Below are 23,539 nucleotides of genomic sequence, written 5' to 3' on the forward strand. Positions count from 1 at the left end.
GTGCAGAGGTCTCGGTACCGGTGTGGAGGCCAGAGGCCGGTACCGGTGCAGAGGCCGGAGGTCGGTACCGGTGCGGAGGTTGGTACTGGTGCGGAGGCTGGAGGCCGGTACTGGTGCGGAGGTCAGTACCGGTGCGGAGGCCGGAGGCCGGTACCGGTGCGGAGGCTGGAGGCCGGTACCGGTGCGGAGGTCGGTACCGGTGTGGAGGCCGGAGGCCGGTGTGCGGAGGCCGGTGCAGAGGTTGGTACCGGTGCGGAGGCCGGAGGTGCGCAGAGGCCGGTGCGGAGGCCGGAGGCCGGTACCGGTGGAGGTCGGTGCGGAGGCCGGAGACTGGTACCGGTGCAGAGGCCGGAGGCCGGTACCAGTTCGGAGGTCGGTACTGGTGCAGAGGCCGGAGGTACCGGTGCGGAGTACCGGTGCGGAGGCCGGAGGTCGGTACCGGTGCGGAGGCGGAGGTGCGGAGGCTGGAAGCCAGTACCGGTGCGGAGGCCGGTACTGGTGCAGAGGCGGTGCAGAGGCCAGAGGCCGGTGCGGAGGCTGGTACCAGTGCGGAGGCGGAGGTCGGTACCGGTGCGGAGGTCGGTACTGGTGCGGAGGCCGGAGGCCGGTACCGGTGCAGAGGCGGTGCGGAGGCTGGAGGTACCGTGTAGGTCGGTACTGGTGCGGAGGCTGGTACCAGTGCGGAGGCCGGAGGCCGGAGGTGCAGAGGTTGGTACCGGTGCTGGAGGCCGGTACCGGTGCAGAGGTCGGAGTGCTGAGGCCGGTACCGGTGCTGAGGCCGGTACCGGTGCGGAGGCCGGAGGCCGGTACCGGTGTGGAGGCCGCTACCGGTGCGGAGGCCGCACCCTACCGGGCCTTGCACGGCGCAAAACCACCGGAGACAAAGAAGACAACGCCGCTTTTTATTAAAATTACCCCCCCCGACACCTTCCCCCCCCCCCCCCCCCCCCCCCCCCCCCCCCCCCTCCCCCGGCGGCACCGGCACGGAGCCTCCGCTCCGCGGCGCTCCGGAGGCCGCGCCTCCCCCGCGCCCCCCCCCGGTGGGCCGCGAGCCCTCGGCCAACGGCGTCGCGAGGCGGAGGGGAGGCCCCGCCCCCCCCGGTGTCCCCCCCCCCCCCACCGGCCCCCCCCCCCCCCCCCCGCCCCCCGGGACTCCGCCGGCTTCGCGGAGGCCGGGCTCGCTGCGGGGCAGCGGGGGGCAGAGGCTCGGCCTCCCTCCCGGCCTCCCTCGAGCCCCGTTCCCCATCCACACCCCCCCCCCCCAGCAGCATGCAGCCGGTGGGGGTCTGCACGGCCTCCCTGGGCTCCCTCGGGCTGATGAGGTTCCTCGGGGTGCCCTGGTCGTGGAGCCTCGCCGCCACGCTGGGCGTCTGCCTGGGCAGCGGAGGATGGAGGCTGCTGCGCGTCCTCTGCAAGACGGCGCTGAGGGACCTCTTGTAAGTGCTGCCCCCCGGGGGGGGGCCTCCTCCCGGGGCCCGCTGCCTGCGGGACGCGTCCCCGCAGCGCGGGGCGACGGCTGGGTGCCAGCCTCCGTCGCTGCCGCTGAGCCTCCGCTCCGCCGGCTGTAAGCGGAGGCTGCGCTGCTCGCCCCCTTCTCTGCCCTCAAGGAGGGAAAAGAGGAGGGATGGGAGAGGCGAGGCCGTAAACGGAGCGAGCGAGGGCTGGGAAATTGTCCTCAGGTGCCCCGGAGCAGCGCGGTTTGGCCCCGCGAGCGGTGGCGGGGCGATGGAGGCCGTCCTCATGGAGGCCGGCGGGGCGATGGAGGCCGGCAGGGCGATGGAGGCCGCGCTCCGTCGCTGGCGGGGCGATGGAGGCTGAAACGCGGGGCGTGAAGCGGTCTCCGGGGGCTTGGAGGTCCGCGGGTCCCTCCGCGGGGAGCCCGCTGCCACCGCCGTCTCGCGGAGGTCCGCGGTTTCCAGGCCTCCGCGAGGCTGCGCCTCCATCGCGGAGGATTGAGGGCTCCTGCCGCTGCCAGGGCTGCCTGGCTTTGCTGCGGCTGTCACCGCGCTTTGAAGGGCTGTTTCCTCCCGACCGCCTGGCAGAGCTCGAGAATAAAACCGGGCGAAAGAAAGCCCCTGAAGTATCTGGGAAGCGCAGCAAGCCCGTGAAAAGGCTCCTCTGTTCTGCCTTTGGCACGGCTCGGCGGCAGGTCACCGCCAAAGCCCCGCGGCCGCTGCCAGCGACTTGCTGCCAAAGGGATCCCTTCCCCCTCCGCCAGGCCTTCGCTGCCCCCGCTGCTGCTCCCGGCACAGCCCTGAGAGCTGCGGGGGCTTCAGAGGGCTGATATTAAACGACCTTTCGAGATTCTGGGGACCCTTCCGACTTTTTGTTGCCGCTACGAGACCCGTTGCGTGCGCCCGCCGTTCTCCGTCGGACGGCGCTGGTCGCGGCGGGGTGGTGAATTTATTTCCGTGCCCCGGTTGTAACCGATGATAGCCGAAGGGAGGGAGCCGCCAAGTCCCCAAAGATGCCACCGAGTCCCCAAAGCTAGCATCCTCCGAGGGCATCGGAACGGCGTCCGTGGAGCGGCTGGAGCTCACGCAGCAGCTTTGCCATCAGGCCAGAAGTGTGTCAAGGTTGAACTGGCAGCCACAGAGACTCGGAATAATTATGTAAATTACAGGAAGCCCCCTTAGATCAGCCTGCTTTGTGCACGGTCACTCTTCATGCCCACAGAGGCAGCAATTTTGTCTCTATAAGGCCCCCCGGGCTGGGTTGTTCTGATTTTAATTTAAATCTGTGCTTTCTCCCTGGCAGTTTTTAGACAGCCTGGGTTCCCACCAGCCCGGACGGCATCGGAGGCTGACTCACGGGAGACGTGCGTGCGAGCAGCACGCTGGCAGCTCTGCCTCCTCCTAGAAGCAGCATGCCCGCACATTTTGGGGCTAAAAAGGGAGCTTTCGGCTTCGTTTGCTTGAAGCTGAGCTCCCACGTTGCTGTTGAATGGCCGGGTTGTCTTCATCATTTAATTACCTTCAGATCCCGAGGGGTACGACTGTACAAAATAACCAAGATGCTGCAGAGTGTGCCGGCAGGAAGGATGCTTCCTTTGTATAACATCACCTTTTTAGGTGAAAGCAGTGGTTGCAAGGTCCTTTTTTTTTTTTTAATTATGCCAGAAGACATCCTTAAAAGAAGGGCTTGTAATTTAGCCCCTCTGCTATTTTCCGCAGGCTTGTTGGAATTGGTATCAGCGTGTGGCTTTTCCCTGATTTGCGGCACGGGAAGTTAGTTACCGTAATGCTAAAACAGGCACGTAATGCTAAAATAACCATCGTGCTCTGTAGGGCAGCAGCCCTTCAACGTCCCAGGTTCAGCATTTATGGTTAAACTGTCCGAGGGCAGCCGAATTCAAGTGAGACCCCCACGTGGGGCACACGCATCCTGTCCTTTTTCCCTATAACATGGAAATTTGCGTGGAATATTGATCCGAAAGCGTCAGCCTTTAAAAAAAAAAAATCATTTTAATATAAACCGGAGAATCTTACCAAATTACACAGCAGACAGGCAAAAGCCATCACCAAAATTGGTGGAGGTCCAGGTAGCACCAAGTGGCCCTGCAGAGGGAAGCACCCCAGCCTGTATGTGAGCGTGGATGTGTGAATCTCAGGTGCGGGTATCGGACTGTCTGAGGACGTTGTAATTCCTGATGTGCCCTCTCTGTCTTTGCAGCGGCCTCTCGGTGCTGTTGCGAGTCAAATACAAGCTACGAAGGCATCAAAGGGCCAAAAGCACCATTCCGAAGATGTTCCAGGACGTCGTCCGCAGGCACCCCGACAAAGTGGCCCTGATTTACGAGGCCACCGGTGAACAGTGGACCTTCAGGGGGCTGGACGAGTACTCCAACGCCGTGGCCAACTACTTCTACCAGCAGGGCTTCCGCCTGGGGGACGTCATCGCCATCTTCATGGAGAGCCGCCCCGAGTTCGTGGGCCTCTGGCTGGGCATGGCGAAGGTTGGCATCGAGGCGGCCCTCATCAACTTCAATTTGCGCTTGGATTCCCTGGTTTACTGCGTGACGACCTCGGGTGCGAAAGCCGTGATCTTCGGAGGGGAGCTGTCTTCAGGTGAGCCTCGGGGTGCTCGTGGGCTGTGATCGGCTCGCGAGCCGTTTGCTCGGGCGTGAGAAAGGTGATAAATCTTGGGAAAGATGATAAATCGTCTCGGGAAAGATGATAAACCTCCTAACGGTGTTAAAAAGCAGAAGCATTCCGTTAGTACCCGAGGCTAAAAGAGGAGCAGAGCTGCAGGACAGGCCTGTCGGTGGATGCAGCTTTTAAGCGCATCCTCGCTTCCCCAGTGAACTCCGTTCCAAATGTCATTGTTAGACCCGACGATTTATTTTCCCGGCTCATCTGCGTGAAATCACCGCAGATCATGACGTGGTGGGCATGTGGAGGGGCAATTTCGCACCTTTTTTTTTAACTTCATTGATGCAGGTGGTATCTGGACAGGTATGATGTAAATATTGGAGAGGAGTCCCTGGTTCTTCAGGTCCTTCCATGGCGGTGGTGTTTTGGGGCAAAATAGGATGTTACGCAGATTATTTTTGCCACTGCCTTGAGTGTTGCACTTGTTGCGAAAGAGCCCTTGCTTTGTGTTGCAGCAATATCCGAGGTGAATGGGATGCTGGGGAAGAACATGGCAAAATTCTGCTCGGGCGACTACAACCCAGAGGTTGTTCCAGCGGAGACCCGACATCTCGATCCTCTTCTGAGCACTGCATCCAAATCGCCCCCGGCTCAGATCCCAGTCAAAGGTTTAGATGGTAATTTTATGAGTGATTTTTATTTCTCAGCGTGACGTGCGTTAAGAGCTGGGCTAGGTGACAGCAAAGCAAGAAAACTAAGCAAGTAAAGACGGAGGGGCTAAATCAACCCAGTTTGGGGTCAGAAATAGAAGAAGGGGGGAAAAAAAAGAGAACAAAAACTAAGATCCGTGTTCCAGGGTATTCTGGTTTAAGTTTCTCATTTCCCGAGACTTCCAAACTTGACCTGCCGAATGTGTTTAATACCTGAAGGAAGGGGATTGATGCGTTCCCCAAAACAACTTCTGTTACAGGAGAACGGCCACTGGTATGTGTACGGGGTGAAGAAACCCGTGTGCCAAGGCTAACCTACTGATTCGTTAGCTCCAAATTTATTTTTGTCTGCAGCACAGAACAGCCCGCGTTACCTTCCCCCGCAGCTGCCTTGCGTGCGATGGAAATCTTTCCTGGTGATATGCCTGTGCAGAGGATGCATGTCGGTGGTTTTGTGATTCGGGAGAGGGAAAGGAAGAGGCCAGCTGGCCTCCAGTCTGTGTTTAAAGAGCGCGAAGCACATCCGAGGTCGATCAGGATGAGACTCCCTTTTGGGACTTCGTTTTCTGTGGGAGGAACGGTGCTGCGAAGAGGCCTGAGGCATTTCCCCCTTTAGATTTATTTGTCGTCAGTCTCAGATCTCCTGCCTGCTGTCAGACGCAGGGTGAGACCTTTCCTGTGGGTTAGTTTGGAATTAGCGTCTGGCCTGGAGCACTAATCGAGTTCCAGGGCAATTTGCTGTCTGTTTACCTCGGTGGGTGACATTCAGACCCTCTGCTCGGGCTGCAGTGGGACTTTTGTGTCCGCCTCCGGTGCTGTCACCGTTTCACAGCCTTTCTCCATCTGCTAGGAACAAACCCTAAAACGCCTTTTCTCGAGGGGTTTTCTCAGGCAGCTGAGAGCAGCCTCTCTGACGCCTCTCCCCGTTCTTCCAGACCGGCTCTTTTACATCTACACTTCGGGCACCACGGGGATGCCCAAGGCTGCCATCGTGGTGCACAGCAGGTGAGGACCTGGGGCGGCCCTTCCCTCTCGCCGTGCTTTTCCCGTAGAAAACCCTGAATCTTCACCTGTCTCGTGTCCTTAGCCTGTGCCGTGTTCTTCCAGGTATTATCGCATCGCTGCCTTCGGCTACTACGCCTACAAAATGCACCCGGAGGACATCGTCTACAACTGCCTCCCGCTCTACCACTCCGCAGGTAAGCCTCCTCCTCCTCTGTGGCAGAGGGGTCGTGTCGGTCCCCTGGGATCCTCCCAACGACCCAGAACAGCCGAAGCTGACTCCGGGACCCTCGTTTTTCAGGTAACATCATGGGAGTCGGCCAGTGCCTCATCCACGGCCTGACGGTGGTGATCAGGAAGAAGTTCTCGGCCAGTCGCTTCTGGGATGACTGCACCAAGTACAGATGCACGGTGAGGGCTCCGCTGGCGCCTTGCTGAGCAGCTGCTGTCTTCGGTGCTCAGCTTGAGAGTCCCCGGTGCTTGCGTTCCACTGCTTCATTATTGATCTCCAGATAGTTCCCCATTTTTGGCCTGTCCTCCATTCCTGTTACTTCTTACCCCAGTCCTTGCCTGCCCTTCCTTGCCACTCGGCAGCAGCTTTCCCCCAGTTCTCAGCATCCTCTCTTTGCTTGTCCTCCCTTGTCAGATATCGAGGCTCCTGTGCCATTCTCTGTGGGTGGGGAGGCTTTAAGTTACGCAGGAAAGAGGAATTGAGGAGGAGATGGGGAGGGCACAAGGAGGGGAATGGGGTGGCCAGCCCCTTGTCTTGGAGGCTGCTGCTCCAGTGGTGAAGGATTCCTCCTGGCTTCGCTCATGGAAGTTTGCATTTGTGAAGCTGGGGTCTCCAGCACAGGGAAATCAAACAGGGAAAAAAAATAAAGGGAAAGGATTAAAAAGGAACTCTTGAGCAGCGTGGGAATAAATAAAGGGTCTGGGCAAAGGTAGGAGGAAGGAGAGGTGAAGTCCCTTTGGGAAGAGAAATACATTTGAAATTGCTAAACCTAGGCGTGTGGGACTGAGAGACTTTTTGAAGTCTTTCATCCATCCTCACCTGCTTCCCCTGTAAAGCTCTCAAGACGGACTCCTGAAACACAAAGGGATTTGTTTGCATCCATTGCTCTTGGGGGAAAAGCTGTTCCTGAACTTAACCACACTAGGAACGCCTCCAGGGGAATTCTCTTGGCAATGGTAGCCAGTAAATACCTGCTTGTGTTTGTGTCAACATCACCCGCTAATTTAAGCAGCTTTTTCTCCTTCCTGGTGTTTATCTTGCCCGTCCCCCACAGGGAGTATTTATAGATGGTAATTGGATCCCCGCTCAGACTTCGTTTGTGGCTGACCGCTCATTCCCCACATCTTTCTAGGGTGCACCTATTAAAGCATGAAGGTTTTTAGTTAAGGGCTATCTTTATTCGCACCTTCTCCACTGTTTTCTGCTGTTAATGTGCAGCTTCCAGAGGGCGGTAGCTGATTTACTTCTGTATATTTTATCGTGGAAGAGAAGAAAAAAAAAAAAAAACTTAAACTTGCAAACACTGATTTTGTTAAAATGCCTGCCTTGTCTAGCTCCACGGGGTGCACTGGTGCCAGTGGCCTTGTGGTTGGCTTTTTCCAGGGTGTTGTAAGGGTCACCTGAAGCCTAAGCTGTGTTTTTGTGTTTGCTGCTTCAGATTATTCAGTATATCGGGGAAATCTGCAGGTATCTCCTGAATCAGCCGGTCCGGGAGTCAGAAACCCAGCACTGCGTGCGGCTGGCAGTGGGCAATGGTTTGAGACCCACCATATGGGAGGACTTCACGAAGCGCTTCCGCATCAAGCAGATCGGAGAGTTCTACGGAGCCACGGAGTGCAACTGCAGCATTGCAAACCTGGACGGAAAGGTGAGGGCGATTTGGGGTGGTTTTGCCTGTCTCCTCTTCAGTGGAGATTAAAGAAAGATTCCCAGAAAGCGGCAATTCCAAAACCGAGCAGTTTTCCCCAGCCTTTTTTTTTTTTTCTCTGTCTTTTGGAAGGTCGGTGCCTGCGGCTTCAACAGCCGGATTTTGCCCAATGTTTATCCCATTCGTTTGGTGAAGGTGAACGAGGACACGATGGAGCTGATCCGTGATTCCAGGGGGCTGTGCATCCCCTGTCGCCCAGGTGAATGTTAACCTGAACAAATCAATCGCAGCTCTTTGTTCTAAAGAAGGAAAAACAAGCTCCGATAGGTTTAAGGGGCTTCTGGTGTCATATATGGGTTCGCTTCTGGATGTTTCCTCCAAAGATGGGTCAGTTCGTTTACTGAACATCTTTGAGACAAAGCAGCCACTCAGTGGCACGCACAGAGCTTAATTCCTTGTGGAATACATCACAAGCTGCTGTCATCTTGTGCTGTTTCATCTTGTTGTCTGCAGGAGAGCCAGGATTGCTTGTGGGGCAGATAAATCAACAGGATCCCCTGCGCCGGTTCGACGGCTACGTCAACGAGAGTGCCACCCACAAGAAGATTGCTTACAACGTGCTGCAGAAGGGGGACCAGGCATACCTTACAGGTACCGTCAGTGGGAGCACGGGATTCACCGCTACCGGCCGCAAACGTCCCTCAGCGTTGTGCCAAGACGGTCCGAAGAGACCTAAACCTGAGGTTCTCTTCTGAGAGGAACAGATGTGTTAGCGCTCTGAAGTTGCCAGCCTTTGAGCTGCTCTGGGTTTAAGGAGAAATGTCTGCGCTTCAAGGAGGGGGAGATTTTTCCCTGCCCTTTTTCTACGGCTGCAGCTTCCTTCTCTCCCGTGATTTGGAGGTGTGGAGCATGGTGGTGGAAAGACACCAACCTGGTTCTGTGCTTCCCCGGGAAGAAGGCGAAGCAACATCTGACCCGGAGATGAGAGGGCGGTAAGGCAGGCTCGAGTGCTGCTGAACTGCGTCGTGACATGGCCCGGTGTCTTCTCTCCCTCCTAGGAGATGTGCTGGTGATGGATGAGCTCGGCTACATGTACTTCAAAGATCGCAGCGGTGACACCTTCCGATGGCGAGGAGAGAACGTCTCCACCACGGAAGTGGAGGGGATGTTGAGTCACATCCTCAACCAGACGGACGTTGCAGTGTATGGAGTGGAGGTACCAGGTAAAATCTCACGTCAGAACTCTGCAGCTTTTGGGAGAAAGATAAATGTCAGGCAGACGTACCAGATCTGTGTCACGCTGCAGAACAGGAAGAAATCAGTCGCTTTTATTGAAACCGGGCACCCGAAAATGAGAAGATGTGATGGAGGCTGACAGTGGAGTTTGACAGAGTTGCCTTTATTCTGAGCAGTAGAAATAAGCTGAGCTGCAGGGGTAGAATCTTTATTTCTTGGAAAGGGAAGGTTATTTTGATGTGAACTTCGCAGAAGCAAAGCGTGAAAAGACCATTCTCTGTATGTGGAGGCTTTAAGTTACGCAGGAAAGAGGAATTGAGAATGGGATGGGGAGGGCACAAGGAGGGGAATGGGATGGACAGCCCCTTGTCTTGGAGGCTGCTGCTCCAGTAGTGGAGGATTCCTCCTGGCTTTGCTCATGAAAGTTCGCGTTTGTGAAGCTTGGGTCTCCAGCACAGGGAAATCAAACAGGAAAAAAATAAAGGGAAAGGATTAAAAAGGAACTCTTGAGCAGTGTGGGTATAAATAAGGAGTCTGGACAAAGGTGGGAGGAAGAAGGGGTGAAATCCCTTTGGGAAGAGAAATTTGTTCTGGGCAAGCATTGGCCAGAAGGGTGCCCACTGTGGCAGTTTGGTCCCCAGCTTTTTTTATCACAGCATATGTGAGAGAAATGTGATGAAAATTATGAAAATGGAGGGGTGCATTGCCGGTGGACTTGGTGTTAAATTGGGTTTTCCTCAGTGTGTTGCATGGAAAGAGGCAAGGGGACAATATCTGTGCTTGAGTCTCCTAACTTCCATGTTTAACTTCTGCTGCTTCTTTGTGTCCTGGTGTCCGTACCCGAGCTGTGCTCTCTTATTTCAGGGGTGGAGGGCAAAGCTGGAATGGCAGCAATCGCAGATCCTAAAACTAAGGTGAACCCCAACGTTCTGTACCAGGAGCTACAGAAGGTGCTGCCTCCTTACGCCCGGCCCATCTTTCTGCGCCTCTTACCCCAGGTTGACACCACAGGTATGGGGGATTTGTGTGCCTGCTGCTCTCTGGGTTCAGATTTCAGAAGGGACTGGGTGTTGCCACCTCGGGGTGATGGGAAAGCTGAGAAAGCTGCCCTTAGGCAATGTGCTGTAACCCGAGTCAGTTGGCTGCCGTCCCTCTTCTTCAGAGGTTGCGTAATAAAGTCCCCACTTGTAGTACGCCAGGCACATAAATACCATTAATAAAAACTGCACTTGAGCCTTAAACAAGAAACGAGCTAGTTCCAGGCCAATAAAGCTGGAGTGTTTTGCCCAGCAGTGAGGTTCTTGGGAATGTCTGTGAAGGAGCCTTGCATGTGTGCAGCGCCGCAGAAAAAATGTGCTAAGAAGCTCTTGACCCCTCTAAACTCCTCTGTGCACCCTCTGCTGCCGTTCCTGGGCTGTTGCCTGGCTTTAATCTGGTCACCCCTGTGCCCACACGCTCTTAACCTTCCTCACAGTACGACCAACAGCTGTTAACACAAGTAATGATTTGGCTGCTTTCTTTGGTGTTTTCAATTTCCTGGGAATCCAGACAGCTCTTCTGCCACCCTATGCGTACGGAGAAGCAAAGATTGCACAAGTTTTCTGTAAGAGCCGGGTAACCATCAGTATAGTTGCTTCAGATAGTTAATTCTTGAGCAAAACTGAACTAAAAATGAAATGCCATCTGTGATGTTTTTCCCTCACTGATGCTTACACAGCCTTTATGGATACAACGTGTTTTGAGTGTTTTTTTTTCCTCCTTTGAAGGTACTTTTAAGATTCAGAAAACCCGCTTGCAGAGGGAAGGATTTGACCCCCACCAAACGTCAGACCGGTTGTATTTTCTGGATCTAAAGCTGGGGAAATACGTTCCTCTGGATGAATGCCTTTATGAAAGGATTTGTTCTGGAAAAGCCGCTTTATGATCTAGTCCGGATTGAGCCTTTCAGAGGAAACTGTGACTAACTGGAGGGATGATGCCTGTGGGAAGCGGCAGATTCCTGCTTAATATGCAATGTGAGATCCTCCTACAGTGAATCACCATCGGGGAAACATCTCGTGGGGTGTTGCCCTCGCCTAAAGCACATTAACCTGTGACCTGCGCCTTTAGAGAGCACTGACACCCCATTAATCTGCTGTTACACACCTAGAGAGAGTATTTTTGTAACCACTAACCACTTAGGTGGAAGAAGTTTTATGGTTTATATTTATTCGTATCCTGAGGATAAGCGGAGATGCTCGTGCCCCGCGTGGGTTTCTTTTTGCTTCATCTCCGAACTTGACTTACCAAGTTAACTTTTAACAGTGCGGGTCGGGCAGTCTTTAATTGTGTTAGGTGACGTTTTACGTTAACTACACCTGGAAATCTCACATTCACATGTGCCAAGCCCTTAGGGCCGGGGAGTTAAGGACATTAGTGCTTAGAGGCTAGCCTCTGGACTCAGAGCAGGGTGGGATGAGCACCGGGAACGGGGGTCGTGATGGGCTGGGGGGAGAGGAGGGAGCCTGGCGGTGCTGTACCGTGCTAACGTGAACTCTAAGGAAATGTTAACGGCAACGCTGCTGTGCGTGTTCCTTGGGGAGGGCAGGGGGGCCCGGCGAGCCCTGAGCCCAGCAGGATGGTGGCGGGGAAAGGGGGGATGAGACAGGGAACAAGAGAAAGCACGTCGATTTTGCAGGTTTTAGCTGCAAATACACAGCAAGTATGTTGTGTATCAACCGCAAGGACAGGACTGAGGCAGGGAGTATGAGGAGGGGACGACCCTAAAAGATAAGAGAAGAAAAGACTTTGTACACGCAGTTAATAGAAACAGCAAGAACTGACTTGGACTGCTGAAGTCTGTAAAAAAGAAAGGAAGGGTCAGAAGTTTAGCAGTGAGGAAGACTCCTGGGCTTCATCAGAAGACCACCAGATTACGCTGGACGACCACTCGAGGACCCTAGAGCGCAGGTGAATAGGGGTGGGAACCTATGTTAATGATTCTTTGGAGACCTCATGAATACGCAAGAGACTTACGGGGTTGGGGGGGGGGGGAGATGAATATGTATATATCCCACTAATATAAGCAATGTGGCAGTAACCCTTGGGGTGTGTGTTAGGTGGAGCGATCCCACACACACCCGGTGCCGTAATGAAGAATAACTGCTTAATAACTTTGGCTATCGAGTTTTCACGGTGTCAGGAAGGAGGAGAGTGGCTCAAAAGCTGTGCAGAGGAAAAGGACCTGGGGGTGCTGGTTGATGCTCGCCTAAACACGAGCCAGCAGCGTGCCCAGGTGGCCCAGAAGGCCATCCTGGCTTGTATCAGGAATAGTGCGGCCACCAGGAGCAGGGAGGGGATCGTCCCCCTGTGCTCAGCTCTGGTGAGGCCGCACCTCGAGTGCTGGGTTCAGTTTTGGAGACCTCACTTCAAGAAGGACGTTGAGGCCCTGAAGCATGTCCAGAGAAGGGCAACAGAACTGGTGAAGGGCCTGGAAAAGAAGTCCTGTGAGGAGCGGCTGAGGGCACTGGGGTTATTTAGTCTGGAGGAGGCTCAGGGCAGACCTCATTGCTCTCTACAACTCCCTGAAAGGAAGGTGTGGGGAGCTGCGGTCGGCCTCTTCTCACAGGTAACCAGTGACAGGACCAGAAGCAACGGTCCCAAGTTGTGCCAGGGGAGGTTCAGGTTGGAAATTAGGAGACATTTCTGTCAGAAAGAGCGGTCAGGCGTTGGGACGGGTTGCCCAGGGAGGTGGTGGAGTCCCCGTCCCTGGGGGTGTTCGAGGAAAGGTTGGGCGTGGTGCTTGGGGACATGGTTCAGTGGGTGACATTGGTGGTAGGGGGGCGGTAGGACCAGACGATCCCGGAGGGCTTTCCCACCCCTAACGACTCTCGGATTCACCGCCCCAGCAGCGGCCGCCGCTCCCCGGGGCCGGGACGGGGACGCCGCGGGCTCGGAGGCGCGGCCGAGGCCTGGCGCGGGGCCTAGGCCGCGGGTTGCTAGGCAACGCGGCAGCGCGGGGCTCGGCCCTTCCGGGTTCGGCCGCGCTCCTCTTCCGGCCGCCGGCTCCCCGTTTCCGGCCGCCCGCCGTCCGCTTCCGCCGCCGCCATGTCGCGCCGCGTCTCGGTGTTCCCGTCCCCGCGGGAGCTGGGCCCGGCCCTGGCGCAGTTGGTGGCGCAGCGGGCGGCCGGCAGCGGCGGCCGCTTCTCGCTGGGCCTCTCGGGGGGCAGCCTGGTGGCGCTCCTGGCCCGGGACCTACCCGCCGCCCTCCCCGGGCCCGGCGGCGGCGGCGCCGAGCCCTGGCTGGTGGCGTTCTGTGACGAGCGCCTGGTGCCGCCCGGGCACCCCGAGAGCACCTCCGGGGCCTACGAGGTGAGCGGGGCCGGGCCCGCGGGCGGCCGCCGCCGGTTCCCGGCCTCTCTTGAGCGCCTCCCGCCCGTGTCCGCAGGCCCAGCTGCTGCCCCGGCTCCCCGGGCCCGAGCCCCGGGTGCTCACCGTCACCCCCGGGCTGTCCCCGCACGCTGCCGCCGCTGACTATGCCGCCAAGCTCCGAGAGGTACCGGGGGGGCGGGTTATGGGGGTGAGGGGGGGGTTATAGGGGCTGGGGGGGGGGGGGGTTAACGGGGTGGGGTGGGGGTTACCGGGGTGGGGAGTGGGGTACCGGGGTGTGGGGGGGGTTACCGGGGTGAAGGGGGCTTCCCAGGGGGGTGGGGGGAGTTACCGAGCTGAGGGAGGGGGTTCCGAGGTGGGGGGGGGGTTACCGGGTTGGGGGGGGGGGGTTACCGGGGTCTCCCGGGTGACGTTACCGGAGAAGAGGTGTCCGCACACGGGGAGTGGGATTTGGGGGGCTCCCAGCACGGCCGAGGTTGGGAGGGATCCCGGGGGATCTCCTGGTCCGAGCCCCTGCCGGCAGCATCACCCCGAGCACGGTTTGCAGGATGCAGGCAGGTTTGGGTATCTGGGGGGGAGGAGACCCCGCAGCCTCCCCGGGCAGCCTGTCCCCGTGCTCCGTCACCTCCCAGCGCAGAAGCGTCCCCTCACGCTGAGCCGCAACCTCCTGGGCTCCGGCTTGTGCCCGCTGCCTCTCATCCTGTCGCTGGGCACGGCTGGCAAGAGACCGGCTCCGTCCCCTCGACGCCCTCCCCTCAGATATTTGCACGCATCGATGAGCTCTCCCCTCGGTCTTCTCTTTTCCAGCCTAACCGGGCCCGGCTCTCTCAGCCTGTCCCCGTGCGAGAGGTGCTCCCGTCCTCTCATCGCCTTCGCAGCCCTCCTCTGGACTCGCTCCAGTAGCTCCGCATCCCTCTGGTACCGGGGAGCCCGGAGCTGGGCACAACGCCCGCCGGGGCCAAGCAGAGGTGGAGGCTCGCCTCCGTTGCCCTGCTGGCCGCGCTTTTCCCGACGCAGCCCGGGATCCGCCGGCCTTTTTGGCCACGAGGGCACGTGGCCAGCTCGCGCTCAGCCTGCCGTCCTCCAGGACTGCCACGTCCCCCTCTGCAGAGCCGCTCTGCAGCAGGACGCCCCCAGCCTGCACTGGTGCTTGGGGTTTGTTCCTCCCCGGGTGCGGGACCCCGCGCTTGCCCTCGCTGATCTCGATGGGGTTCCTCTCAGCCCAACCCTGCGGCCTGCCCAGGTCCCTCTGAACGCGGCATCAGCCCCGACTCCCAGCTTCGCGTCCTCAGCGCTCCGTCCCTCGCCCAGCTCGCGATGGATAAATAAATCGGACGGCACAGGACCCCGGACGGCCGCCTGGGGGGCGCCGCCAGCTCCAGACCCCCCAGGGAGACCCCGCGCCGCCGAGCACAACCCTCTGAGCTCTGCCTGCCGCCCCGTTCTCGTTCTTGCAGCCCCGTAACGCCGCCTTTCTTGCAGGCCTTTCAGGGTGACGGCGTGCCCGTCTTCGACTTGCTCATCCTGGGCGTGGGGCCGGACGGCCACACCTGCTCCCTTTTCCCCGACCACCCCCTGCTGAAGGTGAGCTCGCGAGGAGCCGGCTCCGGGGCCGTTTTCTCCCTGAAAATCTGACAGGCGTGATGCGGGGAGCTGCCGCCCCGCTACCTGGCGAGTGACCGCTGCGTGCGAGACAGCTCCCGGCGCTGGGATGTTGCGTTTAAAGAAATCAAATGTGAAATTAAAAAAAAACAGAATGTTGGGAGGGTAAAATAAAAAACAAAAAACGCCTCCCGAACCTGATTAGCCCTCAGTGCCCTTTTAAATTTCTTCCGCTCTTGGGAGCGGAGGTAAAAAGGAATAAATGACTCGTGGTGGGTCTTTGCTCGCCCTCAGCAGCCGTCTCTCCCCGTTTGGTTGTGGTGCGGCTGGAGCCAGGCAGCTCCCCCTCCTGCCCCCGATTCTTAACCGCCTTTTTAATGCCTTTTTGCTGTTGTCCTCTGCCAGGAGGAGGAGAAAATCGTCGCTGCCATTACCGATTCTCCCAAGCCGCCGCCGGAGCGGATCACGTTGACCCTCCCGGTGCTGAACGCGGCGCGCGCCGTGGTGTTCGTTGCCACGGGGGAAGGCAAAGCCGCCGTCCTGAAGGTACCTGGGGCACGAGTCTCAACGAAAGGCCGAGCTCTCAGGGCTTTGCTGTGGACTTTTCAGCTGCCTTTCCAGGGCGGGGAGGAGCGATCAAGGCGTCCTTCGGGGAAACGGCGGTGATTTTAGGCGCGGGGAGCGCCTTGAGGCCGGTGGCGTTGGTTTGCGGCCCCCTTTCGCTGCCCGGCCTTCGCTGAAACGCTCTCGTTTCTTCGGGCAGCGCATTCTGGAAGGTGCCGAGGAGAACCCCCTCCCCGCTGCTCGCGTCCAGCCGCACGCGGGGCAGCTGCACTGGTTCCTGGACGAGGCCGCGGCGGCGGAGCTGACCGTTCCCTTCGAGAAACATTCCGTCCTGTAGGACCGAGCCCCTGGCCGGGTTTTCGGGAGCCGGGCGGCGGCGGCGCCCGCTGCGTGACGTCCCGGTTTGAGGACTCCACGTCCGGTTGCGGTACTCGGGAGGGGCACGAAGCTAACGCGGGCTTCTCGTCCCCCGGGGAAGAGCCATACTGCGCGGAGCGCGGATTTTCGTGTGATGATTCCTTTGGTTTGGCGTGGACCACGCGCTGGGGCGGCGTCCGGGGGCGAACGGCGGCGCCGGGAGCTGCATGAGGCGCTGGTGTCGTGCGGGCTGTGTCGCGGGTGGTCGCTGGGGTGTTAAACGAGCGCGCGGCATTAAACGAACACATTCCAGCTCTCCTGCTCGCGTTTGCTCCTTCACCTGCTCACGTTCCTCCCTAAAAAAAAGCAGCAGCAAGTCGCTGACGGAGCAGGCGCGGGCTGCGTGGCGGCGCGACGCGGGGACATCCAGGTCTCGTCTGGACCAGCTCCGAGCTCTCAGGCTTTCCGTTTCCCCCCCCGTAGTTTGTTGGAACCCTCTCGGCTTAATTGTCGAACTTAATTGTTAATTGTAACCCTGACTCGAACCTCAGTTCGTGAGAAACGCGGGGCTGGGGCTCCCTCCCGCACCGGCCTTGCGTTTATTTCTGTGCACCGCCGTACGGTTTTGCCTTGGGGGCTTTTCGGTCCCCAAGTGATGAGGGGAGCGGAGCATCTCCCTTACGAGGAGAGGCTGCGGGGAGCTGGGGCTCTTCAGCTCGGGGAAGGGGAGAGCGAGGGGTGACCTGGTTAACGTTTCTAAATAGGCACAGGGCGAGTGTCAGGAGGAGGGAGCCGGGCTCTTCTCGGTGACACCCAGTGACAGGACGAGGGGCAGTGGGTGCGAGCTGGGACAGAAGAGGTTCCGCTTAAATAGGGGGCGAAACTTTTTCACGGTGAGGGTGACGGAGCACCGGAACGATTCCCGATCCTCGGACTTGACAAAAGCAAAGGTGGTTTTGCGAACAGGAGTCCACGAACGTGCGCCGTCAAATTTAGGTGCAGCCGAGGGCTGCATCAGGTTCCTCCCGCCGTGTTGTGGGAGCCTGCTGCTCGTGCGGCGCCGCCTTGTGATTCTGAAGCCTTTTTCCAGCCGGCCCTGCAGCTTTCTCTAAAGCACCCCCCGACGATTTCCTTCCCTCGGAAGTTCCTTGGCTTTTTGACCAGCCCGAGGACTGATGCAAGCGCCGAACGTTTCTGCTCGGCGTTTCCTGTTTCTACGCGTCCTGTGGGGCGCGAAGGGTATCAAAAACTGCTCGCTGCGTAGCAGCAGAAATGGAAGATTTAGGTCCAGCGTGGTTGGGGAAGCGAGAGGAGGTGCAGCGAGGAGCAGCACGTAGCTTTGTTCCCACAATACGCCCTCAAATTTAGAAATAAGTCAGCGAAATCCCCTGGCTGCATCCCACGTCGCTCCTGAACACCCTGGGGGGTTTGTCGAGCGATGCCTCGCGTGGCCGGGAGGGCACCAGGCGGGCAGGGCACGAGGAATATTTCAATATTCGTGTGGTCTGGAGGAGGGCGAGGCGGAAAAGGCCGAGCACCGACGCAGAAGACGGGAGGAAGGCGTTCGAGCTCGCTGGACGGGAAGCAGCGCGGGTAGGTGAGAGGTGGGGAACGCCTCCTGCTCTCCGCTTTGCTGCTCCTGGATGGGGGGGAAATAGAAATTCTGTTTACGGTGAGGTCTTTGTGCAGCCCAGTCCCCGATCCGTGCGTTTCTGTATTGCGCCGGGCGAGGGGAAACTGCCCCCAAACCCTCTTGGGGAAAACATTCGCGGGACCGAGGCTGTTGGACCCCAGGCGAGATGGAGTCTGCTGCGGTCAGAGGTTCGCTCGTAACAGCTGCTTCATTTTAAACAGAAAATTCTGCGCTGAGAGATGAAAGACGAGCAGGGTACTCGCGGGGGTGGCAGAGGACCCTCTGCGGAACCGACCCAGGCGCGCGCTGAGCTCACGTTTGGGCTCCGCGAGACGCGAAATCTGATTCAGGTGCCGGTTTTCTGGCCTTAACTGGACAAAAAGGGCGGTGTGTGTGAAACTCGCCTCGAAGCCGCCTTCCCTGCTGCCTTTCTCTTTGGACGCTGCGCGGGAGAGGATTGGGAAAAGCCTCATTTCGGGGCTGCCAGCTCCTCTTCCTGCCTCCTGCCGTTACCTCTGCAACGCGTCGCCCTGCCGGCCGACAGGGGCAGGGGATGCGCCTCTGTGCTCCGATTCCTCCGAGCTTGCGGCGGGTTTCGGGGTGACGTTTCAACAGCCCGCTCATCAGTGACTTTGCCCCCCTCGTCTCCATCCTTACAGCTGGCAGAAGAAAACGTTTGGAGCAGCGGTGGGCACGCAGAAGTCTTTCTGTATTCCCGATCGGTGTCAGGCTCTCCGACACTCGGGATCCTTTTTTCCCCCGTGCTGTAGGGACCCAGGGTGACAAAGCGCCGGCTGTTCGGGGCCCAGCAAGCGCAGGAAACAAAGAGCTGAAACCTCCTGAGATGCAGACAGGTTTTCATCCGTGCCCCGGCGCCGGGTTTAACTGGAGCCGCCGGGTTTAACTGGAGCTGCCGGGTTTAACTGGAGCCGCCGGGTTTGCGGCTGAGTGCCAGCCGTCGCGCTGCGCCCCGTGCCGTGGGGCTCAGCCGGTGGCCTTGCTTCTTCGAGGGGAGGAAAACGCTGCCGAGGAGCTCGATTCAGCCTCCCCGATGGGACCAAGCGACCCCGGCTCTGTTCTTGCTCTTCCCCGAGGCCACGCGGATGCCGCGGTGAAGAGCTCCGTGCCCCGTTACCGGAGGCAGCTCCCGACCTCAGACGGGTATCGGGGGAGCTGGACCCCCACGGCAAGCCTGCCCTGCAGCTCCTGCCGTGCTGGGACGGGATCTGCAGCCGGGGATTTAGCTCCCGAGGTGGTGTGATGTCCACAAAACCCTCCCGGCACCGCCGAGAGCTACCAGGGAGTCGGAGCGCCGCCGGTTCAGGTGCTCTCCTTGCTGCCTGTGGCCGCTAGATGTCCGTGTTCGAGCGCCTCTGGCCATTATTTCTATTTTCATAGCAAAAAAGTCTCGGTTGGGGCAGCCTCAGCGCAGCACACAGCGTCTGTCCGTCCATCCGTCCGTCCGTCCTTCCCCGCAGAGCTCTGCACCAGCGCTGAGGTTTGCTGTCCCGGTACGACGGCGATTCCCGCGGCTGGCAGGACAATTCCTTCGTTCTTCTCGGCGATTTTACCCTGCGGTGGTTGGAAAGCGAAGAGGTGAACGTGCTCCCGCCGCAGGGGCTGTGAAGCAGAGGATTTTTGCTTTGATCCTGCCTCACAAAAACCTCGCGAGGCAGAGCCAGAAATAGGCGGGGGGCAGCACAAACGCCTCTGCCCGTGTATTCTGTAGCGCCTCCGTCATCAGAATCACGCGGCGGCGCGAGGTCGGGCAGCGAGGGATGACCCAAACGGCAGAGGCAGCGATGGCACGGAGCAGGGCCCGTGTCCAGCACAGGGACCTCGCACCTCTCGGCGGCGGAGGGAAATCGTTAAGCGGGGGCAGAGCGGTGGCGAAGGGGACGTCGGGCTCCCAAAATCCGGCAGGGCTGAACGCGGTTCTCTGTGTCCCTTTGCTAGCCGGGAAAGTGATGTTGTAAAAACTCAAGTGGCTGGGAACTGAAGTCATGTTTTCAAACCAAGCGGCTGGAAACTAGAAGCAGCTGCAAAGAAACGGTGCCAATGGCCAAACCTCACCCGAAATGGCTTTCTCTGTTGGGCTCCTCGGCGTGCTGCAGCCCTCTGTAGCCGTGTTCCGTAAAAGTGCATCTGGTTGCGATTAAAAAGCCATCGGTAGTTTACATGTAAGCTGCAGGCTGTGCAAACGGGGCCAGGATCCTTTCAGCGTGCCGCGGCCGCTGGCCCAGAAGGAAGCGAGGCTTCGCCAGCTTGCTCTCGGAGCAAATCGTTTTGTGCGTGTCCTCTGCAGGCGGTTCTCGCTGTGTGTAACGCCGTGCCAGGACCGCTGTCTGCCCCGTCCGAAAGGCGAAAAAAAAAGCAAAGCCGAAGGCCGGGCGAGCTCCTGATCCGCTGCCGCCCGCGTGCTGCTTCCTCGGATCGCCCTCGTTTCCTAACGAGCTGCTGGGGCGCTCCGGGAAGGCAGAGCTTCATCGTGGTGCCGCGATGGGGTCTGTCCGGGGGGGGATCACAGCCCCACGAGCAGCGAAGCCGCCTGGTGCTTGTATAAAATAGGAATTAAAAGCTGTCCCCTGCGCTCTCTCCTCTCCCCTTCCAAGGCAGCGGCTCCCAGCCGTGCTGCGGCCTCGGGGCCGGTCCCTGCTGCTGCTCCTCCACCACCCTCCCAAAAACACCTCTGGGCGTGCACCGAGGTCGCTCTCGGGGGTGGCGTTCGCCACCACGGCGCGGGTGAGGCTTCAGAAGCCGCCACCAGCGTCACGGTACGGCCAGGGACGTCTGAGAGCTGCCGTGAGGAGCTCTTTGGGGGGCTCAGAAACCCCTCGAGCTCGTGCTGGGGACAGCGAGGGGGCTCCTTGCGGTCTTTATTCCTGCCTGGGATGGCCTCCAGCCGCGGCGTTCCTGTGGGAATCGCTCCGTGGCTGCGGAGATCGGGGGTCAAGCTGCTGTTTAGACGATTTCCCCTCTTTTTTTTTCCCCCCGCTGCCAGTGGATTGTTGCCCTCGGTGGTGGGTCTCCTTTGGCACCTCTCGTCCCAGCCTTTCCTGGTCACCGTGCTGCCTTCACACGGGTGTAATTTGAACACATGTAAAGTTGGCCGGGTGGTTGTGTTGTTGTTGTTGTTGTTTTTTTGTGTGTTTTTTTGTTTTTTTGTTTTGTTTTGTTTTTTTTCCGAGTGCCTCTGCTTCCAACCCGCCTTCTGCCTCAGAACTACAGCAGAGGGATCCTCCGGAGGCCGAAGCCTTCCTCGAGGCCGTACGACCTTACAGGTGGAGGATCTTCTCCCGGGACCGGAACCCGAGGTCTGCGCGGATTTGGGGACCCGAGCGCTCCCCGCGCCTTCGCCGCTCGCCCGATGCGGCTCCCTCCGGGCTGCAGATCCTCGGCAGCGCGCTGATGGAGGACGCGCTGCGGCCGTCGGAGGGGCAGGGAGCCGGAGGACGCGGCCGTGGTGGCTCCGGGTGATGGGACGGCCGCGGCTGGGGGGGGCGAGGGGTGGTTTTGGGGTGCCCTGGGGGGTGCTCTGGGCACTGGGGTGCTTGCCCCGGCTGTGGTTCGGCCGCTCCGAGAAGGGACGAGCCGGGATCTGAAGCAGCTCGGTGGAAGGACCGCGGAGGTGAGCACGGGGCATAAATGTGTAAAATAAGAACGGTTTGGGCAAAAAGAGCCCCTGCTGTGGCCGTTCTGCGTTGGCGTCTCCTCTGGAAGCCCTGAGCAGCGTGGGGGGGGGAAACGGGGAGAAAACAGGGCCCAAAGGGCTCAGGGGTTGAGATGAATCCTTCCCAAACTGATCCTGGGGGGGGTGGTCTTCAAGAACTGCTCCCACACGGCTCTGTGGGATCCAAAACTTGGATTTTTTTGGATTTGTCCATCCCCCAGGGGCAGCAGCTCCCCCCCCCCCCCCCCCGACCCCTGCTCCTGCGGGGGCTCTCCTACGGCCCCCCCGCTACCAAAACCCGGCCACGTAAAGCCACCGGTAATCAGGCAAGGGATTCGCATCTGCGTCTTCCTAAATTTTTGTCTGAGGCCCGGGGGTGCCTCTTCTTTGTCGTCCCCCCCCGTTTTCTCCATGACCCTCGCAGCTTGGTACCCCGGGCAGGTCTCCGGGGACCTTGAAGCTTTTCGGAGGGAGAAGGAAGAGCTCCGGAGTCAGCTGGAGGAGAAAACCCGCCTGGACCCGGACCCGATGCTGGCTTGAAAGGCCCAGGTAGACGGAAACCTCCAAGGTTGGGCAAACAGGGGAAAAGACCGGGATAAAAAGCAAAATAAATGAATAAATAAATAAATATAAATAAATAATATTAGGGGCTGGTGGTGGAAGATGTCAGGTGGCAATTCCCCACTTTCCTCCCTTTCCCCTCTTTTCCCCCTTTCCATGGGTTTATTTGGATGCGGTTCTGTTCTTTTTTTTTTGTCTTTTTTTTTGTCCCCCCCCCGACTGGCGCCGCTTCACCGCGCGCGTCCGCCCGTCCTTTCGTGTGGTTCCAACCCCGCGGCCGCGGTCCTCATTCGGATCTGCCCCCGCGCGCGATCTGCGGGGCGGGCGTTTGGCCGTTGGCGCAGCTCTGCCCGCAGGCAGCTTGCCCAGGGCCGGCTCCTTCGGATTTTTCTCCCTTTTCTGCCGAAGCGTTCGGAGCCCCGGCGCGAGCTGCTAAGGGCGAGCCCGCGATGGCCGGCGGGGGTCCCGACGGCTTGGGGGGTTCGGGTGCGGTTCAGCAAGAATCTGGGTGTCGTGAGAAGCTCCAGAGGGGCGATTCCTCTTCCCTCTCCCACGCTCTGGGGCCTCGCCTCTTGGAAAAAGCGAGCTCCCCAGCGCGCGGGCTGCCAAACCGCGGCTCTCCTCCGGACGGACACAAATCCGCGTCGCGGCCGTGCCCGTCCTCCAGCTGCTTCCCAGAACATTCTGTTTTTAGTTTTTTTTTTCCCTTTTCTGTCTCCTTTCCCCCCCCCCCCAGCTCGCTGCGTCATGCCGGAGTGCCGCCTGGCCCCGTTCCCCCTGCGGCAGATCCCGGAGGCGGTTTGGGGACCGCTCCTGCCGGGGGGGGGGGGCACCCCGCCACGTGCGTTCGTCCGGGAGCCGAGAGCGCTTTTGGGGAGACTTACCCGATTCCTGCGAATTCCGCTCGGGCCTCCCGGCTGTGAAGGGGGACGCCGAGCGACGCGGGGTCGTAACGAACCCCCCCTTTAATTTCGAGCCGCCAGCAAGGCGGCAGACGTCGGTCATCGGGATAAGAGCAGATTTTGGGGGGCGCGGCCCCAAAGCGGGGGGCTTTGAGGTTTGTTGATGCTGCCCCGTTTCCCCCTCTCCCGACGGACGGACGGACGGACGGACGGACTCGAGGCCTTCCCACGTGCCGGGTGAGCTCCGGGACGCTCACCCACCCCCCCGGGGGCTGGCGGCTGCCTGCCAGCTCCCTCGCTCCCCGCTCGGCGCCTTCCCACCCCGCGGGACGGAGACGAGGAGCAAAAAAAAAAAAAATAATAAAAAAAAAATCATAAATTCATTTTCCGAAGGAGGAAAAAAAAAAAATTCATTTTCCGAAGGAGAAAAAAAAAATAAATTTCATTTTCCAAAGGTGACGTCAGGGCAGGGCTGCGCTCGCCCCCCCCTCCTTGCGGTCCCGGGGGGGGGATCGTGACTGCGGCCCTGCAGCCCCGGAGCCGCTTCTGCGCCGCTTTCCTCGCAAGGCAAAAAAAAAAAAAAACAACCCCAAAAACCCTCAAATTAAAGAAATTTCAGCGGCGGGGAGCGAGGCCGGCCTCCGCGAGGCCGGGGGCTGAGCGGCCTCCCCCGCGCTGGAGTAAACTCGGAGTAAAAAGGCGGAGGGGGGAGAAGGGAGGGAGAAGCGCTTCCAGCGCCCCCAGAACCCCCCCCCCAAAAACCACCCCCTGCCTGTCGCATCCCCCCAAAAGCCCCCCACGTGTGACGCAGCCCCCCCCCGTCCTCCCACCCCGCTGTGACCCTAAAAGCTCCCCACTCCCACCCCTCGTCCCCGCCCCCCCCAAACCCCCTGCACCCCCCACCCTTCCTCCCTCCCTCCTTCCTCCTCCTTCTCCATCATCATCATCCCCCCACAGCCTCGG

At 59.2% G+C, this 23,539-nt stretch overlaps 3 protein-coding genes across 6 annotated transcripts; 2 read left to right on the forward strand and 1 right to left on the reverse strand.

The window, feature by feature from the left end:
* Positions 1-1,165: 1,165 nt before the first annotated feature.
* On the forward strand, positions 1,166-11,475 carry SLC27A1 (solute carrier family 27 member 1). Of its 2 annotated transcripts, none has more exons than XM_048054929.2 (12): positions 1,166-1,436; positions 3,673-4,067; positions 4,607-4,768; positions 5,737-5,806; positions 5,909-6,000; positions 6,105-6,214; positions 7,474-7,683; positions 7,816-7,942; positions 8,197-8,334; positions 8,742-8,906; positions 9,784-9,930; positions 10,686-11,475. In XM_048054929.2, exons 1-12 carry the CDS (start codon positions 1,270-1,272, stop codon positions 10,841-10,843), a joined length of 1,941 nt encoding a protein of 646 aa, XP_047910886.1. In that variant the 5' UTR covers positions 1,166-1,269; the 3' UTR covers positions 10,844-11,475. The 2 variants fall into 2 exon arrangements, with proteins under 2 accessions (XP_047910886.1, XP_066842474.1); XM_066986373.1 differs by lacking the exon at positions 1,166-1,436 and adding an exon at positions 3,053-3,071.
* Positions 7,186-23,351, reverse strand: LOC136788217 (uncharacterized). 3 transcript variants are annotated; one of them, XR_010827137.1, is made up of 2 exons: positions 13,704-23,351; positions 7,186-8,933 (listed from the first exon to the last, which is right to left on the reverse strand). XR_010827137.1 is itself a non-coding variant. In XM_066986375.1 (2 exons), the coding sequence occupies exon 2, from the start codon at positions 21,084-21,086 to the stop codon at positions 19,965-19,967; it is 1,122 nt and encodes a 373-aa protein (XP_066842476.1). In that variant the 5' UTR covers positions 21,087-21,674; positions 22,559-23,351; the 3' UTR covers positions 16,271-19,964. The 3 variants fall into 3 exon arrangements, 2 of the variants coding, with proteins under 2 accessions (XP_066842476.1, XP_066842475.1); XM_066986375.1 differs by lacking the exon at positions 7,186-8,933 and having other exon boundaries at positions 16,271-21,674; positions 22,559-23,351; XM_066986374.1 differs by lacking the exon at positions 7,186-8,933 and having other exon boundaries at positions 16,271-22,341; positions 22,559-23,351.
* On the forward strand, positions 12,963-16,122 carry PGLS (6-phosphogluconolactonase). The gene is made up of 5 exons (XM_048054938.2): positions 12,963-13,269; positions 13,346-13,453; positions 14,770-14,871; positions 15,295-15,435; positions 15,653-16,122. The coding sequence occupies exons 1-5, from the start codon at positions 13,006-13,008 to the stop codon at positions 15,788-15,790; spliced, it is 753 nt and encodes a 250-aa protein (XP_047910895.2). The 5' UTR covers positions 12,963-13,005; the 3' UTR covers positions 15,791-16,122.
* Positions 23,352-23,539: the final 188 nt, after the last annotated feature.

The sequence above is a fragment of the Anser cygnoides genome, chromosome 34 (genome assembly GCF_040182565.1).
Source record: "Anser cygnoides isolate HZ-2024a breed goose chromosome 34, Taihu_goose_T2T_genome, whole genome shotgun sequence".
NCBI classification, from domain to species: Eukaryota; Metazoa; Chordata; class Aves; order Anseriformes; family Anatidae; genus Anser; species Anser cygnoides.